At 38.8% G+C, this 20,289-nt stretch overlaps 2 protein-coding genes and 1 pseudogene across 2 annotated transcripts in view; 1 reads left to right on the top strand and 2 right to left on the bottom strand.

Annotated features, from left to right (window-relative positions):
- Nucleotides 1-235: 235 nt before the first annotated feature.
- Nucleotides 236-17,762, top strand: CNOT11 (CCR4-NOT transcription complex subunit 11). Its single transcript, XM_045827050.1, has 7 exons — nucleotides 236-785; nucleotides 4,613-4,777; nucleotides 9,230-9,382; nucleotides 12,710-12,912; nucleotides 14,189-14,391; nucleotides 16,555-16,651; nucleotides 16,731-17,762. Exons 1-7 carry the CDS (start codon nucleotides 269-271, stop codon nucleotides 16,926-16,928), a joined length of 1,536 nt encoding a protein of 511 aa, XP_045683006.1. The 5' UTR covers nucleotides 236-268; the 3' UTR covers nucleotides 16,929-17,762.
- LOC123811109 lies at nucleotides 1,284-1,844 on the bottom strand (annotated as a pseudogene).
- Nucleotides 17,763-17,957: 195 nt separating the features above from the next.
- The window catches only part of RNF149 (ring finger protein 149), a 58,205-nt gene continuing 55,873 nt past the window's right edge, over nucleotides 17,958-20,289 (bottom strand). The window contains exon 8 of the mRNA XM_045827051.1: nucleotides 17,958-19,023. The gene's annotated coding sequence lies outside the window, so the exon portion shown is untranslated. The remainder of the gene's footprint in view (nucleotides 19,024-20,289) is intronic.

Raw genomic sequence — 20,289 nt, forward strand, 5'->3', positions numbered from 1 at the left:
CCTCCGAAGCTTGAGACTGCCGGGTAGTCCTCGCCCCACTTCCGGTCTCTTAATTCCGCCCACCCTGTGGCTCCCGATCCCTCACGGACCTTACTCCACCAGCCTTGGTTTTGCTTAGAGCCACCCATCTTTTTTGCGGCGGTCCCGCTCCTTCGTCGAGTTTCGTTTGCGACTCTGTCGCGTAACACCACACTTTACGGTCGCGGAGGCGGAGCCAGTCGTCACCAAGGCCACACCCTCCGAGAAGCATTGAGGGTGAGCGGGTTTGATGCCCGGCGTGGGGTCAAGTGTGGTGTCTGGCCGGCTTTTCATCAAAGAGGAACAAAGGGTGGTCCCGGAAGCTGCGCCGTCGGCGTCTAGGGGCGGCCCGAAGGGCTCCAGCAGCGGTGGCAGAGGCGCAGCGGACGCCTCCAGGACTGGGAATACAGGCCTGGTGGGCTTCGCGGGCAGGATGAGCTTGACCCCGAAGGAGCTTTCGAGCCTGCTGAGCATCATCTCTGAGGAGGCGGGCGGCGGCAGCACCTTCGAGGGCCTGTCCACCGCCTTCCACCACTATTTCAGTAAGGCCGACCACTTCCGCTTGGGCTCGGTGCTAGTCATGCTGTTGCAGCAGCCGGATCTGCTGCCCAGCGCGGCGCAGCGGCTCACGGCGCTCTACCTGCTCTGGGAGATGTACCGCACCGAGCCGCTCGCCGCCAATCCCTTCGCTGCCAGTTTTGCGCACCTGCTCAATCCCGCGCCGCCGGCCCGCGGCGGCCAGGAGCCCGACCGGCCGCCGCTCTCAGGTGCGTCCAGCGGGCGTCCGAAGCCAGGGGGTGTGTTGTGGGTAGTTAGATTCGTCCGCTTTCCACCTGGAAGTGAAATGAAATCTGAAACGATTTCCTCCGCCTCCAACTTTGAAGTATGGGTAAGTGACAGCTTAACTACAAATTGATGGTACCAAAAATAATCTTCTCAGTAGTACAGGCTGTCAAGTCATGAAGCACTGTATGGAGCTTGACATTTTGTTTTTGTTTTCTCAGTTCAAGTTTTAATAGAAACTACATAAAATAAAAGGTGATGCCCCACTACCATACACGTCAGTTGACCTGCTCCATACGTTCAGGCCATTTTCTCCGGAAAAAGAAAGGCTGGCCTCCCCAAACCCTGCGGGAAAGGCCTGTTTTGTCCCATACCACATCTGGCCCAAATCTAAGATCTTGTGTTTTAAGCATGACAACTGCAAAAGAGGTTTTGTTCTCATGGCTGTACACTGCCGCCACGACTCTATAAAGGCCTGGTGCTCACTTCTGCTTAGAGAAATATTCTCTGCTCTTCTGGAGGCTTGATGGTATCACTGCCAAATTTCCAGCCAACTGGGCACACTTCCCATGTTTGTCACCGAACTAGTCTGATAGTTTCATCCACAGAGTGGCCAACAGGAAGATCATTTATGGTGGTCTGGTGAGTGATACCTTTTTCACCAATGATAAAGAGGCCCCTGAATGAGATGCCTTCATCAGCCTTTAAGACCCCATAGTCCTGAGCAATAGTCTGACACCAAGGGAATGTTCATGGATCCCAGTCCTCCTTGTTTCCTGGGTGTGTTGATCCAGGCCAGGTGACATGGATCACGTGAAGAAGCACCAATCACTTGGCAGTTGAGTTTCTTAAATTCTTCCGCCATATCACTGAAAGCAATGATCTTTGTGGGGCACACAAAGGTAAAGAGGGTAAAAGAAGAACATCACATATTTTCCTCTGTGGTCAGATAGGTTGGTATCTTTGAACTGACCATCTGGCATAACAGCTGTAGTTTTTAATTTGGGGGCAGGGTGCCCAATTTTAGCATTTCCTGAAGACATCTTGCTATCAGGGGCACTGAGACACAAATACCACAAGAAGCAGGTCAGGAAGAACTCTGACAAAGCCAAGCTTGACTTTTTTAATACATTAAATACATTAAATAGTTTATAATTTTGTAAAGCCTGTCTCGGAGTGTGAAATTGTAACTAATGACGCTGTCCCTGGTTTTAAGTCTCAGACGAGTAAACAGAGGCTACTATTCGGAACCTGAAGAACCTGAAGTTGTTGAACAGAAACACATAAAACAGCGTTTATAAATTTTGCAGTTACCTTCGTTGGACTGTTAGGTGTGCTTGGATAATAGGATAGGAGCAGAGGGTAGAATATTGTTCCAAATTCATAGCCTAGGTCAGAAAATGCATGATTACTAAACATTGTGTGCAACATTTCTGAGATTGGATCAGTGGGTTGTTGAGAGGCTGCCTTTTTGTTTTTGTTTTGTGTGTGTGTTTTTTTTTTTTAATTTAAACTTGAGATGCTTTATGAGACTCGCAGCCAGGAAAGGACAAAGGCACAGTGGGGGATTGTGAGGTTACATGGAATACTTACATAAGGACCAGTGTAGTGGGGGAACAGGTAATTGGAGGTGGGAAATGGCTTGATCTTATAGTATTCAATGCATGGGAAAAAGGACAAATCACTTCCTAGGTAGGGGCCACTTATACAGGCAGTCAAAAGGTAAACCACAGAGTTTTTTCATAGCACAGCAGGGCTTCTACATTTTAAGCTAGCCTGTTGGAAACACTCTGAATCTAGAGCATCTTAATAGTTTGTTTCCTTCGCTGCCCTTGGCTAAGAGGGTGAACCTTCCTGGTGGTTGAGATTCCCTAGGGTTTCAGGAAGTTTGAGAATGCCCAGAAAGTGAATGCATTCTGTGTATGAGTGGTCAAAACCCACCACCCTATGGTGCCCTTAGAAGAGGATGGGGACAGGGTGGGATTTATGTCACATGGTCCTTTGAATTCTTCAGACTGGTTAGACAAAGGAACTGTGCTTTATATGATGTCATTCTCAAATCTGATGAGTCTAAACCTAAATCTAGATGGTAAACAGCATTGTAAACACAAAGTTGTCAGGGAAGGAGTACATGGATTGGTTATTTTCTCTCTTCTGTGCCTTAGATTTTGGCAATAATTTCTAGCTGGTAGACATTAATGAAGAATAAACATTAACCATTATCATCATTACTTTCATTAAATTAGGTAGGGATGGTACTTAAATATACAATATATGGAATATCCATGCCAAGGTTTAGGTTATTGTACACCTAGGGTGAGCATCTAATAGGTATGTATTTAAAAGTTTTTCACATGATTTTGATGCTGAGCCAGGGTTGAGAATATATCTGGAAGTAAATAAAAAGGCTTCCTTGTACTCAAGAAGCTTACAGGCTGGTAAAGGAGATGTAAACATAGTCATAACACAGTGTGGTAAGGGTTGTGCCAGGTATCACATACAAAATGCTTGATAGCACAGAGGAACAACTACCAGGGTATAAATGAAGATATTCTCAAAGGGAGTGATGTTTTTTGCTGGATATTGATTGGAGATGGTTGGAGATGGTGGTAGGAGGAAAAGGTGTGGCTGTGCCAGGTTTTAAAGAACTGGGTGTATTAGATGTTTAGAAATCTGGAATCGGAGAAGTTGAGAGAATTTGCAGCTGGAGTGAAGGGTACATGGATTAGAGGGGAATTCAAAAGATGAGTTAAGGAAAGTGGGTCAGGACCAGATTATAAAGGGTTTTATAATGGTGGCAGAAGTTTGGATTTATTTCTGTGTAAACAGGTTAAGTAATAGAAGCAAATTTATACCTAGAAATGTAACTAAATGTTACATGGGAGTGGGGAATGTGTGGCCTGTGGGTGGTGGGTGGGGCAGGAGTCAAAATTGGGAGCTGAAGAAACCAGGAAGGCTGTCCTGAATGTGGTTCAGGCAAAAGGAGGGGACATGGAATGGTGATGTGGGAATGGCATCTGGCAACATTGCTTTGGTAGTATGGATGAGGCTTGGTGAGCAATTGAATATCAAACAAAAGGGAAGGAACATTCAGCACTGGGAATTTTGTAGCTGCATTGGATATTGTGAAGCAGATATGTGAAGTGTAATTGTATTGATAGTGAATGTTTCCTTGTCTCTTCCACCTCTACACAGTTGTTGAAAGCGGCAGAATAGAAAACCATTTCTTAATGTTGTAGTTTTTTAAAATTACTTTATTGTTGTTCAGTTACACTTGTCTGCATTTTCTCCCCACCACTACCCCCCGACCCCAGCCAAACCCACCTCCCTCCCTTGCTTCCACCCTCCCCCTTGGTTTTGTCCATGTGTTTTTTATAGTAGTTCCTGAAAACCCTTCTCCCCACTGTCCCTTCCCCACTCCCCTCTGGCTGTTGTTAGATTGTTCTAAATTTCAATGTCTCTGGTTATATTTTGATTGCTTTTTTCTTTTGTTGATTATGTCCCAGTTAAAGGTGAGATCATAGTGTTTAAATTTGTTTTTGCTTGCAGGAATTGAGGCATGTTAAAAACAAAGTTCTTAATAATTATAAAAGTTTTAAGTTTTATTGATATTGACACAAATAATAGAATTTGAAATGACATTTAATTACATTTTCATAAATATATATATTTGGGTAACTGAAACTTAAAATAATTTTGTCTTCAACAATGTATAACTTGAGATGGCAAGTAGCAAATGCTAATTTTACCAGATTCATATTAATTTTTAAAAATAACCTATGGACAAATCATTATACATCTTTGTTTGCAGGATTTTTACCTCCTATAACTCCACCAGAGAAGTTTTTTCTTTCCCAGCTAATGCTGGCACCCCCAAGGGAACTGTTTAAAAAGACACCTCGACAGATTGCCTTGATGGATATTGGAAACATGGGCCAATCTGTGGATATTAGCGGGCTTCAACTAGCCTTGGCTGGTAAGGAGGAACTTGTGGTTTGGGTATCCTTGTGTGGTAGTATTAAGCCTTTTTTTCTTAAGGAACTCTACTTAAAATGAAGGTTTGTTGCTGTGTTAGTATTTTCCATGAAAAACATAGCTTCAGTATTAGCTTCTTGCTAATATGACATGTAAGTTTGACTTTTCACTTAAATGGATTGCTTTTCCAATTTAAAAAGAATGCTGGATAAAATTTAGTCTGTTAAAATTTTTTTTTTTAATTTCCTCGTCAGTTCTACTCAGATTCAATGCAATTCCCATCAAAATCCCAATAGTATGTTTTGTAGAAATGGAAAAACTAATCATAAAATTCATATGGAATCTCAAGGGATACTGAATAGCCAAAACAATGTTCTCTTGGCACCATTGTTGAAAATCGTTTGACCATATATGGGAGTGTTTATTTCTGGCATCTCTGATTTGTATCACAATTTATGCATCTGTCTTTATTGCAGTATCACACTTTTAATTATGGTAGCTTTGTAGTAAGTTTTGAGATTAGGAAGTGTGAGACCTCCACTTTATTCTTCTGTTTCAAAGTTGTTTTGGCACATTCTGTGTTATACATATAAGCAAATGAATGGGTGCTCTAAAGTGTGTTGTGGTAGAAAATAGGGGGACCTTCTTGAACTGGCTAGTCAGAGAAAGCCTCTGTAATGAATGAAGGAAGAAGAGGCACCTTTTGCTTGCCTGCTCTGAGCAAAAATACAGATGCTGGGGTCTTACCACTTAAGAGTGATTCATTAGGGAAATTCCAGTATATAACCAGATTTGTGAACCCTTGACCCTGTGATTAAATGAGCTGAAGTATTAATTTTGACTGCCCCATCCATAGACTAAACACACCTGTAATACTTGGCTGCTATATAAAAGGTGACACCCTTCAGTAAACTGCTTTTTTCTTGCAGCATTCTGAATCTCGCTTTTTAACTATGGGGTATTAACAATATGACAGTGGTTATTTTTTGAAAGCAAGGGAAATCTTTTTCTTTTAAGATTAAAGGTACACAGAAGTACTTATTAGCTATTGGTTCCACACACAGTCTATTAACAGAAATAAAATGATTATTTCTATAACCAAAGGTAGTATGAAAATAGGTCACAAAGGTGACAGACAATTTCAGTCACCTTAACTTTCAGAAGCAATATGAGGGTTCTAGCTTTGTATTCCACCAAGTGAGAATCAAATCTGACCTCTCAACTCCTGATGGCTTGAGTCAGCCTGTGAGAAGGTTTTAAAGTAGGTCAAGCTCAGAAAGGAATGTATGACTAGAGTTGGGATTGAGAAGCTTGGCAGAGTGGCTAAGTTTGCTGCTTGCTATACCCTACCCAAATTAAAGATATTGTAAGCCATTCATTTCACAATTACAAAAAAAAACAAACAAACCCCACCAAGTTAACCTATCTTCTGTGGAGCTAGATCATCTCTGCAGAGGCCTGCAATTAAGATCTCACAGTGGGATCCATGGATCACAGGTATGTATAGATAAACACACCACATTTTCTTTATCCTTCCATTGGTGAACATTTAGGTTGTTTTCATATCTTGGCTATTATAAATAATGCTGTAATGAATATAGGGATGCATATATCTTTTTAATTGCTGTTTTTGTTTTCTTTGGATAAATACCCAGAAGTGGAATTGCTGAATTACATGGCAGCTCCGTTTTTAACTTTTTGAGGAACCTTCCTAATGTATAGCATAGTAGCTTTACCAATTTACAGTCCCACCAACAGTGTGTGAGGGTTCCCTTTTCTGTACATCCTTGCCAGCATTATTATCTTGTCTTTTCGATGATGGCCGTTGTGACTAGTCTGAGGTAACATTTCATAGGGATTTTGATTTGCATTTCTCTGCTGATTAGTGATGTGGAGCACCTATTCATGGCATTTGTTTGTCTTCTTTGAAAAAATGTCTATTCAGAACTTTTGCCTATTTTTTAATTGGATTAGTTTTTGATACTGAGTTATAAGTATATATTCCAAATAGTAGAATACCAAATTCTTTATCTGCTCTACTGTTGATGGACATAACATCGCTATGAAGATTTTCATATATTCTCCTGGTGTGCATGTCAAAATTTCTTCTAGATGGAAAGGTAAGCAAGTGTAAGGTTTTAATGGCAAAGTGGTTTCCAAAGTTGTGCCACTTTTCATTCCCAATAGCAATCTGCAAGTTACCTGACAACCTCCTTTGCATTTGATAATGCCAGGTTTGTTATTTTTTTTCTAGTCTACTGGGTGTGTCTTATGTTTTAACTGATTTTTCCCAGGTTTCTAATGGGATTGAACATTTTTTAAAGTATATTTTTTTATTATGGTATTACAGTTGTCCCATTTCACCCCCTTTATTCCCCTCCGCCATGCACACCCCTTCCCACCCACATTGCCCCTAACCCTTCCTTAGTTCATGTCCAGGGGTCGTATGTACAAGTTCTTTGTTTTCTACATTTCCTACACTGTTCTTAACCTCCCCCTATTTTCTACCTACCATTTATGCTACTTATTCCCTGTACCTTTTCCCCCCTCCCCTTCCCTGCTGGTAACCCTCCTTGTGATCTTCATTTCTGTGATTCTGTTCTTGTTCTAGTTGTTTGCTTAGTTTGTTTTTTTTTAGGTTCAGTTGTTGGTATTTGTGAGTTTGTTGTCATTTTACTGTTCATATTTTTGCTTTTCTTTTTCGTAGATAAATCCCTTTAACATTTCATATAATAAGGGCTTGGAGATGATGAACTCCTTTAATTTGACGTTATCTGAGAAGCACTTGATCTACCCTTCCATTCTAAATGAAAGCCTTACTGGTTAGAGCAATCTTGCATGTAGGTCCTTGCCTTTCATGCCTTGGAATACTTCTTTCCAGCCCCTTCTTGCCTATAAGGTCTCTTGAGAATCAGCTGACAGTCTTATGGGAACTCCTTTGTAGGTAACTGTCTCTCTTGCTGCTTTTAAGATTCTCTCCTGATCTTTAATCTTGGGTAACGTAATGATGATGTACCTTGGTGTGTGCTTCCTTGGGTCCAACTTCTTTGGGACTCTCTGAGCTTCCTGGACTTCCTGGAAGTCTATTTCCTTTGCCAGATTGGGGAAGCTCTCCTTCATTATGTTTCCAAGTAAGTTTTCCATTTCTTGCTCCTCCTCTTGTCCTTCTGGCACCCCTATGATTTGGATATTGGAACGTTTCAAGTTGTCCTGGAAGTTCCTAAGCCTCTCCTCATATTTTTGAATTATTGTTTATTCATTCCATTCTGGTTGAATGTTTATTTCTTCCTTCTGATTCAAACTGTTGATTTGAGACCCGGTTCCTTCCCTTCACTGTTGGCTCCCTGTACCTTTTCCTTTGTTTCACTTTCCATAGCCTTCACTTTTCCCTCTATTTTGTGACCATACTCAACCAATTCTGTGAGTACCCTAATTACCAGTGTTTTGAACTGTGCATCTGATAGGTTGGCTATCTCTTCATCATGTAGTTGTATTTTTTCTGGAGCTTTGATCTATTCTTTCATTTGGGCCATATTTTTTTTGTCTCGGCTAGCCGGTTATGTAGTAGGGGGCCGAGTCTTAGGTATTTGCCAGGGTGGGGCAACCCACATCACTTCGTCCTGGAGCTGTAAGTGGGGGAGGGAGGGGTCTGATAAGGAACAATGCCACTTTCGGAGCTCTCGGCCTGTTTTCAGTCCCTTTCCCTGCTACCTACAATCATACTGGGCCCTTCTGGTGCTGATTCCCTGGTGGGTGGTTTTGTGTATGTTCTAGACCCTGTGAATCTCTCCAGCGAGCTCTCCTGTGAGGCTGGGAGTTTCTTTTGCTTCCTCAACCCCCACAGTCAGAGTTTTTGAGGCTTTATTTTCCCCCTACTGGAACCCTGGGTTGCCTGGTCTGTCTTGTTCCCCAGTTGTTCCTCCTTGTTTATCCATACCAAATGTGGGACTGCCCTGGTCCTCTAGCTGCTGCCTCACCCAGTCTGCCAGCCATCCCCTAGCTGTGAATCCTCTATGCCTCTGGTCCTGGCCCCTTCTACAGGTCTGGATGAATGTTTCTTAAATCCTTGGTTGTCAGACTTCCATACAGTTTGATTTTGTCAGTTCTGGGTTTTTTTTGTTTTTAAATTTGTTGTTATCCTTCTTTTGGTTGTGCGAGGAGGCACAGTGTATCTACCTATGCCTCCATCTTGGCCAGAAGTCGGATTGAACATTTTTGTCATATGTATTACCCATTTAGGCTTTTTTTTTTAAAATAAAATGCTTATTGAAGTGATTAGCCTATTTTCCTATTTATGAAAATTTATTTATAGGAGTTTTGAAAAAATATATACATATTCTGAATTTGGCCCTTTGCTTCTGTGTTGCAGATAGTCACTCAGTTAGTCACTTGTCTTTTCACTCTCCCTGGGGTGCCCTGAATTTTAAAATGTCTCCTTTTTTAACCTTTTCAGAACGCCAGTCTGAATTGCCAACCCAAAGTAAGGCTGGCTTCCCCAGTATTCTCAGTGACCCAGACCCAGATTCTTCTAATTCTGGATTTGACAGCTCAGTTGCCTCTCAGATCACGGAAGCATTAGTCAGTGGACCAAAGCCACCTATTGAAAGTAGGTATATCTTTTATACCCTTGATTTTATTTTATCAGCATCCCTTGAGATGGTTTTCTGAAACGTTGTTATTTTCATTGCTGCATAAACTAGAATTTAATGAGAAATTTCTTAGTATAGTGTCTGGAACATAGTGGAGACGCTTAGTAAATGCTACCTTCTTTAATAAAATTACATACCAAATTTCTTGTCACGTATCTGTCATCAGCATATCTGAAGATGTAAATTCTCTGATTTTACTGAAATGAGTCTATTTTTGTAGTTCATTAGCTGTTTTATACCTCTCTATTAATTTAATCACTATTATTCTTCATTGTAAAGTTTTACTGATCTTATAGTTCCTAATTTATGTTAAACAAAAAACATCTATTGATATTGAAATATTATAGCTGCATCTTTTGGTTTTATAGGCTTCTATGTGGTTTTAGTGACTGTCTTTCTGCTTAGGGTTAAGAACATGTTCTCTAGATTACAGTATCAATGTGAGTTTAAACCTTACTTTGTTTTTATGACATTTATAGCAAATATTTGGCATAAATGGGTTTAGTATTGCTGTCTCAGCTGGTCACAAGTGTACCTGAAGGTCCATAGCACATACCTGTTTTAATACTTGCTCAGGTGCAGTTGATTGCATGGGCCATCAGAAGGTGTGTGTGAAAAGCAAATCTATCAGACATTAAGTGAGTAAACAAATACCCAGCATCCTTACCTCACGGGAATTTGATTATATTGTGTTGGCCAGAAAGTCCATTTAGTTTTAAATAAAAATAAAAGACATTTTTCATTTTCACCAATAACTTTATTGAACAATGTAGTCACCATTTTGTTCCACTGCCTTCAGGAAACTTCATAATTCCATCCTCCCAAAACTTTTTATTTTTTGAGTAAAGAAATGTTCAGTTGCCTTTTGCAGTCCTCCAGGGAATTGAAATTTTTTCATTAAGAGAATTTTGTAAAGACCGAAATAAATGGAAATCTGAAGGTGCAGTGTCTGGTGAATATGACGGATGAATCAGAACTTCCAAGCCAAGCTGTAACAGTTTTTGCCTGGTCATCAGAGAAACGTGTGGTTTTGCATTTTCCTGATGGCAAGTTTTGGTTGACTAAATCTGGACACTTTTCCTTGAGTGCTGCTTTCAGTTAGTCTAACTGGGAGCAGTATTTGTTGGAATTATGCGTTTGGTTTTCTGGAAGGAGCTCATACTAGAGGATTCCCTTCCGATCCCACCATATACACGTTACCTTCTTTGGATGAAGACTGGCCTTCGGTGTGGTTGGTGGTGGTTCATTTTGCTTATCCCATGATCTCTTTTGTTCCACGTTATTGTAAAGTATCCACTTTTCATTGCCTGTCATAATTTGTTTTCAAAATGAAATGTTTTCACCCTGGCTGGTGTGACTCAATGGGTTGAGTGCCCAGTTCGATTCCTGGTCAGGGTACATGCTTGCATTGCAGGCCAGGTCCCCAGTTGGCGGTGTGCAAAAGGCAGCCGATCAATGTTTCTCTCCCTTTCTTTCTCCCTCCCTTCCCCTCTCTGTAAAAATAAATAAAATCTTTAAAAGCAGAACATTCTTTTTAGTTATGTTTAAGTAGAGAATCACATGTGGAAATATGGTCAAGAAGTTTTTGTTTTAGTTAACTTACGTGGAACCCAAACATCAAAATGATTAACATAACCAAGCTGGTGCAAAAGATTTTCAAAGCTTGTTGAAAATTTTGAGTATGTTCACTGTTTCCTGCGTAGTATAATGTTGATTGTTTTTAATTAATGTCGGTTTGATTGCTATCAACTTCAGCTGGTCCACCCCAATGTAGGGTAGAGCATCGTCAAGGAAGAAAGCTCCAGCACGAAACTACGGAAACCACTTTTGACACAGTCAGTCAGTCACGGCACCTTCATACACAGCACAAATCTTTTTTTTTTTTTTTTTGGCATTTCAGTTGCATTTTTACCTTTCTTGAAATAATAAAACATATATGCCAAAAAGGTTGCTTACTTTCTTCCATCTTCAATATTAAAATGGCTATACAAAATGTCCCTAATTTCGGTAAACTTTATTTTTTTATTTTCATTTTTTTAAGTTTTACTTTATTTTTAGAGAGAAGGGAAGGGAGGGTAAATGAGAGGGAGTGCAACATCAATGTGTGGTTACCTCTTGTGCACCCACTACTGGGAACCTGGCCCACAACCCAGGCATGTGCCCTGACTGGGAAGCGAACCTGTGATCCTTTTAGTCACAGACCACTCAGTCCTTTGAGCCATACCAGCCAGGACTTGATAAGGTTTTTTTGGTGTTTTTTTTTAATGCACACTGATACACCTGTGACAATACAATCCAGCAAAAATTGTTTCAAATGAAGTTAGACAACTAAGCACTGCTAGCGTCAGCTATGGGGAAAACTGAACAAACTTTTTGGCCAACCCAATATAAAGAGGTGCACATAGAAAAGATTCAGGTGCTATTTCTGGTGATGTAGGAGAAGAGATGGTGCAGTTTAAACTAAGGTATTAATTCTTAGCTAGACATTTTCAATAGAGTATATCTCAAATTTGGCAGGAGCTAGGATCCATGATAGAAACAAGTCATCTTAGGCCCTATGTAGAAACCAGAGGTGTGAAACTTGTGTAGCAGAAGTCCAAGCCAGCATTTATTTTAGTGGATTTCTAACTTAGTAATCAATCTTGTTTATGAAATAGTTGAGGTGTTGAGTAACTTTATTTTCCTGTTGTACTTTCATGGCTTTATGAAAATAAATGTGGTATTTATGAATTTATTGAAGTCCTCAGATTTATTTGAAAATGTCCAGTCTACCAATACTTTTTTTCCCCCCTGTCTTTTGATCCCCATGTAATTTGCCACTTCGAGGTTGTAAGATGCGGAGCTAGAACTAATACAAATCATAGTGGTCTCTGAATAAAATAGTGGTAACTAAGAATAAGATGAGTGAAATCTAGTAGTATTTCATTTTTCCCATGAAAAGATTTTTACCAAGTAGGTTGTGTACTTTTGCTGTTGAGTGGTAATCATGCTTGAGTGGAAAACTGTCAGATCATGGTAATGCATTCCCCTCTTCTCCAAAAATACACAGATTTGGTCTCTGGCATAATAATATTCTGTTAGTGTTTCATTTTCTTCTTTGTATTGCAAACAAAACCCTGATTTTCTATATGCCTTGTGCTTCTGGTTTTGAAATCTTTGTTTTATCATGTCATCCTTATTAGAAAAGGGTGCTAGTGTACTTCATTAAGTGAAATGTACACAGATGTGTATAGGTGTTAGCTTGCTGAGAGAAGCAGTCACGTTTCTACTCTTCTCCTTTATAGGCCATTTTCGGCCAGAGTTTATTCGTCCACCACCTCCACTCCATGTTTGTGAGGATGAGCTGGCATGGCTAAATCCAACCGAGCCTGACCATTTGATTCAGTGGGATAAGTCAATGTGTGTTAAGAATAGCACGGGTGTAGAGATCAAGCGAATAATGGCCAAAGCTTTCAAAAGCCCCCTATCTTCTCCTCAACAAACACAGGTAAACCTTTTCTTTAATCCATCAAGCATTTTTGTTTTTCATAACATGATAAATGACCAATAAAATGATACTGTTAACAGGAGCCAACAGTAGGTCATTATTCAGATATCCCAGAGTTTTGGGATATCTGAAACTCTCATCTGCCCTTCCCATTGTGGTGGGGCAAGAAGTCTGAGGACTAAACATGTACCAATATTTGTTTGGGATCAGTTTGACTCTGGAAGGAGGGATAGGATGGGTCTCTTTTTTGGCATTTTGCTCATGTTCTCTGTCAGCTAGACATATTATGTACATTGTTATGTTGAAACTGGACAGTAACTCCTGAGGGTAAGTGGATTTATTAACATTTTCAAATAAGTAAAAGGCTCAGGTAAGGTAAACTAGTCCTTGCAGCCTAATTAGAAGACTCCTCTTGGAAAAGACAAGGACACCCTGTATGTGGTTTCTGGTTGGTGAGTTTTATTCAGATTGCATGCTTTCATATTAGAACTTGTCAGGAGATGTTGACATCTCCAGTGCAGTTTACCACCAAAAATATTATTTTCAAAGCCAAGTAAAGGGCTGTTTGTAGTTCACTTTACTTATTAGGCCATCCTAAAACATAGTCCACTGTGGTACATGTAAGTAGATAGGGAAAAGAACATAGAAAGTTTTAAAGAAAAAGTAATTATTTGGTGGGAATAATTGTTTTTGAGGACATCTCATTGAATTACACAGTGTGAATGTGACTTGAACCATAAATACTGCAAACAGATGGGTTGTATGTAGTACAGATCTCACTCTTCCCATCCTGCTTCATTCTCAGGAATTTCTCTTCCCAACCTGGAGCTGGGCTCTACTATTGTTTCAGATGCTTCTCAGTTCTCTAGGGTCTGTGCTTTTTGGAAAAACTACTTGGTAATTAAAGTTATTTTTGGCTATATCATATGACAGAAAAAGAAACCCACAAAGGACTTAAGGACAGTGTTGTTACAATCCAGACAGTATTTTATTCAACTGGACAATATTGAGTCTGGTTTAATGCCCAGGAGGCATCACTGGAATATTTATAAACTGTCATAAAAGTGTTCATATTTTAATATTTTTATAATTCAAATGTAAATTGAAAAATGTCAAGTTGTTATGAACATGGGTTTCAGGGAAATTTATGAAGTTGGTTCAATGCAGGTAGTTTTATAGCTTTTTGTGTAAAATACACATTTTTTTAATGCAGGAAACAGAATGTCTACTTTGACTAAAGAACCTCTTTCTCTTTTTAAAAATTTGATTGTGTTAGCTCCTTGGTGAGTTGGAAAAAGACCCCAAACTTGTTTATCATATTGGCCTCACTCCAGCCAAACTTCCTGACCTGGTGGAAAATAACCCTCTAGTCGCCATAGAAATGTTGCTGAAGTTAATGCAGTCAAGCCAGATCACCGAATATTTTTCAGTCCTGGTCAATATGGATATGTCTTTGCATTCCATGGAAGTTGTAAATCGGTAAGTTCCTACACATAACCAAATGTGGGGGTATGTAGATCCTGATTGCATGACTAGGAGAGAAAAACTAGCAACAATACTTTTTGATCTCGTTAGCTTGAGAAAATGCATTAAATAAATAATCCGAGCCTTAGTGTTCACATGTGAATTTAGCATTCACAGGAAAGAACCCAGAAGGTAGGTAGGACTTCAAATATTTAGCATTAATAGACACAGTTGCTGAAATTTTTTTCTATATAGTTGTATATTCTCTACCTCTCTACAAATAGATGTTACATTATTTTTTGTTAGCGACTACGGGTTTTAGGAGCTGCAAGAATTCTGGAAATGTCATCCTAGAAGTCGTTGCTCTGTTCTCCCAACCTCTGACTCTCCTTACTCTGTTGTCATTGACTGTCAGAAGAATATAATACGTTCCCTTTCTGATGTTCTCTGTAGTGTCTTCCCATTTTATACTATTTTCCTTAAAAATACATTTTAGGTAAATTATGGATATAATAGGCTTGTGGGGGTTAGCCTGGTAGCCTACTATTTTATGAAGCTGTTTATAGGGTAGCCATACGTACAGGTTTGTCTGAGTAATCCCAAATTAGGCTTCTCTTGGCTTCCTTTCATGTGGTGTCCTGTTTGGGGTGCTAAATTATATTTGGATGGTCTTTCTGCTGCATGGGGAAATCCATTCTGAATGCCAAGCAACTGAGCTTCAATTAGAACAAACTTTCTGTCATCTGTTTACTTTTTATAACCTACTTGAAGTTGTACTACAAAGTATATCCTTTCAAGTTAATCAACTGGTGAAAAACCCTAGCTGAAGACAGGTGATCCCAAATATAAGAGAGTGCATCCTTTCTGGAGTGGGAAAAGAAGCATGAGCTTTTCAACTTTATTTTTTTGTCACTGGCAAAACTGGTTAGCTGCTCATTTAATACATGCTACATTTCTGTCTTGTCCTTGTTCAAGACTCTTCCCCTACTGTTAAGACTTACTCTTTTAGGGGCTGCATTCTGTCAAATCCTTTGGGTTTGAGAGAACTCTTAACAGCTTACTTCTTCCACTTCACCACCTTCTTGTAGGAGCTATTATCTACCAGACATTTGGCACTTAGCCAAGAATAACTATGTCTTCCTATCAATAGTTTCATTATGGACAACTTCTGCTCTTTTTGCCTCCCACCCCCACCCAATCATAGAGCATCGGCTAGAATTGTGAAACAACTGTGACCACAGCAGCCTATGGCAGTGTTTCCTTGGAACACTAGTTCATTAGTGACTTATGGGATAAAGTTCTAGACACAAAGTTTAGTTTCTTTTGGAAATTCATACTGTATAGTTAGCATGCATACCTTTAAATGAACATGGAATTCCCACTTCATCTTTTTTGTTTCTTCTTAAAATATTTCATAGAATCCTTTGAAAAATACCAGCCTTCCCCTTTTGGGATTCTAAACTGATCTGCCAGCATGCCATGCCTTTTGTTAACTTCCAGCCAGGTTTTGCCCACCATACTCCTGAAGGTGGTGTGCTAATCCCTGATTCCAAGCTTTACTCATACCCTATACTTCTCTTCTGAGCTGTCAATTTAAGTTCTTTGCCCTTTTAAGATTTTTCCCAACACTTTTCATACACTATTATTCTTTGCAAGTGCCTCATTTTAGCATTTAGTTACATATTATGCCATTTAGTCAGTAAACTTACACCTCCTTCAGATGCACTGCTGCTTTGTATAGCACTTACATGTAGTTAGGGTTTAATAAATGAACAGTCATTGCCAAGGCTATTAGAGCTTGGGAGATAAGAACTCCCAATTATGATTCAAGAATACACAGGGACACTGTGCTCAAAGAATTGCATGGATAAAAATTGGAAGTGTCATTTGTTAACAAATGGATGTGGCTCTTAGGCTTATTTGCATAAGTATATTTAAAACTAGGTAATTGGTCTCCCATCCAAGTACTAAACAGGTCCAACCCTGCTTAGCTTCCAAGATCAGACGAGATCAGGCGCGTTCAGGGTGGTATGGCTGTAGACTACAACTAGGTAATTGGTCATATATCAGAAGTTTGCACTAAATGACCAAAGGAAACTTTGTATTTTATGGTTAACAATGTTTCTTAATGTTAGCAAATATAATGAATAGCCCTAATTTTCTAACTTTATGAAACAGACTGACAACAGCTGTTGATCTACCTCCTGAATTTATTCACCTTTATATATCAAATTGCATCTCTACCTGTGAACAAATTAAGGATAAATATATGCAGGTAAGAAATAGAAATTGTAGTAAATTTTATAAATTATCTGCCAAGAAAATGGGCACACTAAAATTTTTCTCTTTTTCAGAATCGTTTGGTGCGTCTTGTGTGTGTCTTTCTCCAATCCCTGATCCGTAACAAAATTATTAATGTGCAGGACTTGTTTATAGAAGTGCAGGCATTCTGTATTGAGTTCAGTAGGATACGCGAAGCTGCTGGCCTTTTCCGGTTGTTGAAGACTTTGGACACTGGGGAAACACCTTCTGAGACCAAAATGTCAAAATAATACCCTATCAGAACCACCCCATTCATTGTTCAGCTGTACTGCAATTCATTTTTTAAAACTGTTAAAACCCTGAGTGGATTGTTTTGTGTAATGCATATAAACAACACGTGAACTATTTAAGTTTTAATTCCCTTTAAAAGAATCTTTGGTTAAGAACTTGGAAAAATGTCTTTAGATGTCTTAACACAGAAGAAATGGTTATCCAACAAAATTACTGCAAAAAAAGTAGATGAGCTCTTTAATACTAAAAAGGTACCGTTTTTGTTTAAAACAAATTATAGGCTTCTGATTAAGTCAAGAATCCTGTTTTCCCAAGGTTCTAATGTCAAATGTATTTAATGAAAGTAAATGAAGACATTCTTAAGAATGTGTTGTAGTGCCTTTGAGGTGAAATCAGTTGAGTGTGTTTGAATCATGTGGCAAACAGAAGTTTGATCCTTGAACCCATTTATGCATGTAACTCTTAGCTTCTCATTAAGCAGAGTTTGAACCAGGAACATGTAACTTTATCCTTTCTTATTATGAGGACTTAACAGATCAGCCGGTATAGTTTTCAGGGTTATTTTTTTTCTCTTATGATCATTAGTTCTTCTGTTATTAGTATAAGATAGTAATTTTTTGTTTTAAGGAGAGACAGTGCTTTGGGAAGTAATCCCATCACTGAGGAACTGTCATGTAAAACTGCAGACTGAGTAGGCTCTGCATTCTTCCGCCTGTGCTGGGACAGGCGTACTGTTTGAGAAGTAGAAGAGCAAGAGGGCATTGTGTGGGGCTGTCATCACTCATTTAACTTTGGACAATAGTGCCTTACATTAAAGTTCTTTTTTTTATAAATTCTGTATTATCTGAATATTTTTTCTTGAAGAAATTGAAAAGCTCTTTATGTACTGAGATATTTTCAAGCACATACTTATAATGAAGTAATCTGTTCAATAGGAATTACCTTCCAGTCTAATTGTCAGCAAAAGTGTAAGAAAACCTAGCTTAGTAGTTTCCAATCTTACAATATTGGCAAAAAAGTAGTACTCCTAGATTTATAACAAATTTTATTTTAGGTAACCTTATAAAAATAAAGGATTTATAAGTATATTTGCTTAAAGTAAGGACCCAAGCTGATGTAACAGAGGAGCATCATCAGACATCTGAAGTGATGGCAATGAACTTGATTTTCTCTCACTATCTTAAAGTGGGCATTACTATTTTTTGCATATTAGCAATGGGGGAAAAGGTTCATTATTCAAAAATACTTTTGGAATGGCAAAGTTTCAACCACTTGCCACTGTTGGAAGCAACCCTCCTTAGGCTCCTGATCCTCTGATAACATTAAACTCATGGCCAGTAGCACTGGAACTCGTGCGTGAACCAAGTTCATTTAACATACATTTTCTCTGTGAGGCACATCACAACCTTGTGCTTGGGACCAGTAGACAGCACTTAACCACTATACTTGGGGGCCATTTTAAAATGTGAAACCACAGACAAAAAGTACAAACTGGAGCAGTAAATAGATCATTAAAAGGTCACATGTTGACAGTTTGAGAGCTGAAACAAGAATCTTCCTAGACTGCAGCATGTATGTCAGGCAACTCAGAATTTTTACTGCTCTGTATATGTCCACAAACAACTAAAAAAGTAGTGCCCATACTGATTTTCAGGTTACATATAAATTTTAGGCAAATTCACAGACATGGACTCTTAATAGAGTGATGGCTGCTGATCATCTCAAGATCACAATATTGGTGTTTTCTTGAAAGAGGAAAGGCTTTCAAATTTATTTCAAATAGCTTACAGAGAATAGTAGTTATAGTTACACAACATAATACTTAAACCTGATTCAAGATTTATATTTAGAACATCAGCAAAAGGTTCTTCATTAAACAGGTTTAAAAGCAGAGGAAAATTTACCTGAAATACAAGAAACTAATTCTAGGATTCAGTAACTGCATTGAACTTTCCATGGATTTTTTTTTCCTTTTTTTGTGCAATCAACTTTTAAGTGTACTCAAATGAGTTCAATTTAACTTTTGTCTTAAACACGTCTTGAATTCTCCAGATTTTCTAGTTCCAGTTTTTTGCTTCAATGTCTTCAAACTACCTGTTAAAAAGAAGACAAGAACACTAACAAGGTAGAACTTACTTCAAAAAGAGTATTTGGGATCCTAAAATATAACTATTTCAAACAGTTTTGTTTAACAGTGTATTATTCACCTAAAACATGTTAAGAAATGGTATAAAAATGGTTATCACTTTTTATTCTTGAGTATATTTTCACGTAATTTTAAGCAGCACACACCATCTTATATATTCTGTAATGATTCACCTTCCCATGGAGAATGAGGGATTACATACCTACTGGGTGAGCAAAAGTAGATTTACAGGTCTGTGTAAAGAACTGTAAAACAGTTTAGTTACTGCAGTTTCCTTATGACAACTGTAAACCTACTTTTGCCCCACCCAATATTTTAAATAAAATTTTCAGTGATACCCCTTGAAGATCACATTTTAAGGGTATCCGAAAAACTAACGAATGGAAGATCTATTTACACATTCATTAAAGTTCTTACATCTTCTACCTAAAGACATTTTTGCTGATTTCATTTTCTACCTCCTCTTGGTAGTCACTGCTGTTTTCAGGAAAAACCCCAAGCCACTTCCAAAAGCACTGGGATAATCCTGGGATTCAACAATGCTGCAATCAGTGCAGAGAAGTAATGGTGTTCCCAGATTTCTCATTAGCCCATAATATACAAACCTACAACTCATCAAAAAAGAATGGATTGACTTTTTAGTGTTATATTACTTTTAAATTAATGTAGTACTTTTCTCAATTTACAAGTTAATACTTGGTCAATTTCTAGTGGTATGACTATGACACTAAAAATTTCACTTTTAAACTAATACACGTATCAGTGTTTTTGAAAGTGAAATGCTTGTTAAGTATTTTTAAAACTTCAAAAACTAGGAAGGGTGAAGGAGGCTTTTCTAACTGGTGACTGTGTCACAGAAGCACAACATTTTATGCCACAAGACTCACTTTGGTTCAGACCAACATCTTGTGCTTTGTATCACAAAGTAGGGTTTACATCAAGTCTAAAGAAACTCTTTTAACTAATACATACAATTCCCTCATGTTCAAGGTAGTAATAAATACATACTGATTTAATCTCAGCTTTCACTGAACAAATAAATGTGAGTGTGCTCAAAAGAAGAAACTTGCCAAATTAAACTATCTTAACTGGGAAATTTGGTTACACTGGGCCCTTCATCCAGATGGGGACACACCTGTTCTTGAAGGCGTATTATCGTTATGATTCCAGCTGTCTTTGAGTCAGCTAGTATCTCCCAAAGTACACAGAGAGGC

This window comes from Phyllostomus hastatus, unplaced genomic scaffold, assembly GCF_019186645.2.
Source record: "Phyllostomus hastatus isolate PE091 unplaced genomic scaffold, TTU_PhHast_1.1 phas_scaffold_78, whole genome shotgun sequence".
Classification (NCBI taxonomy): Eukaryota; Metazoa; Chordata; class Mammalia; order Chiroptera; family Phyllostomidae; genus Phyllostomus; species Phyllostomus hastatus.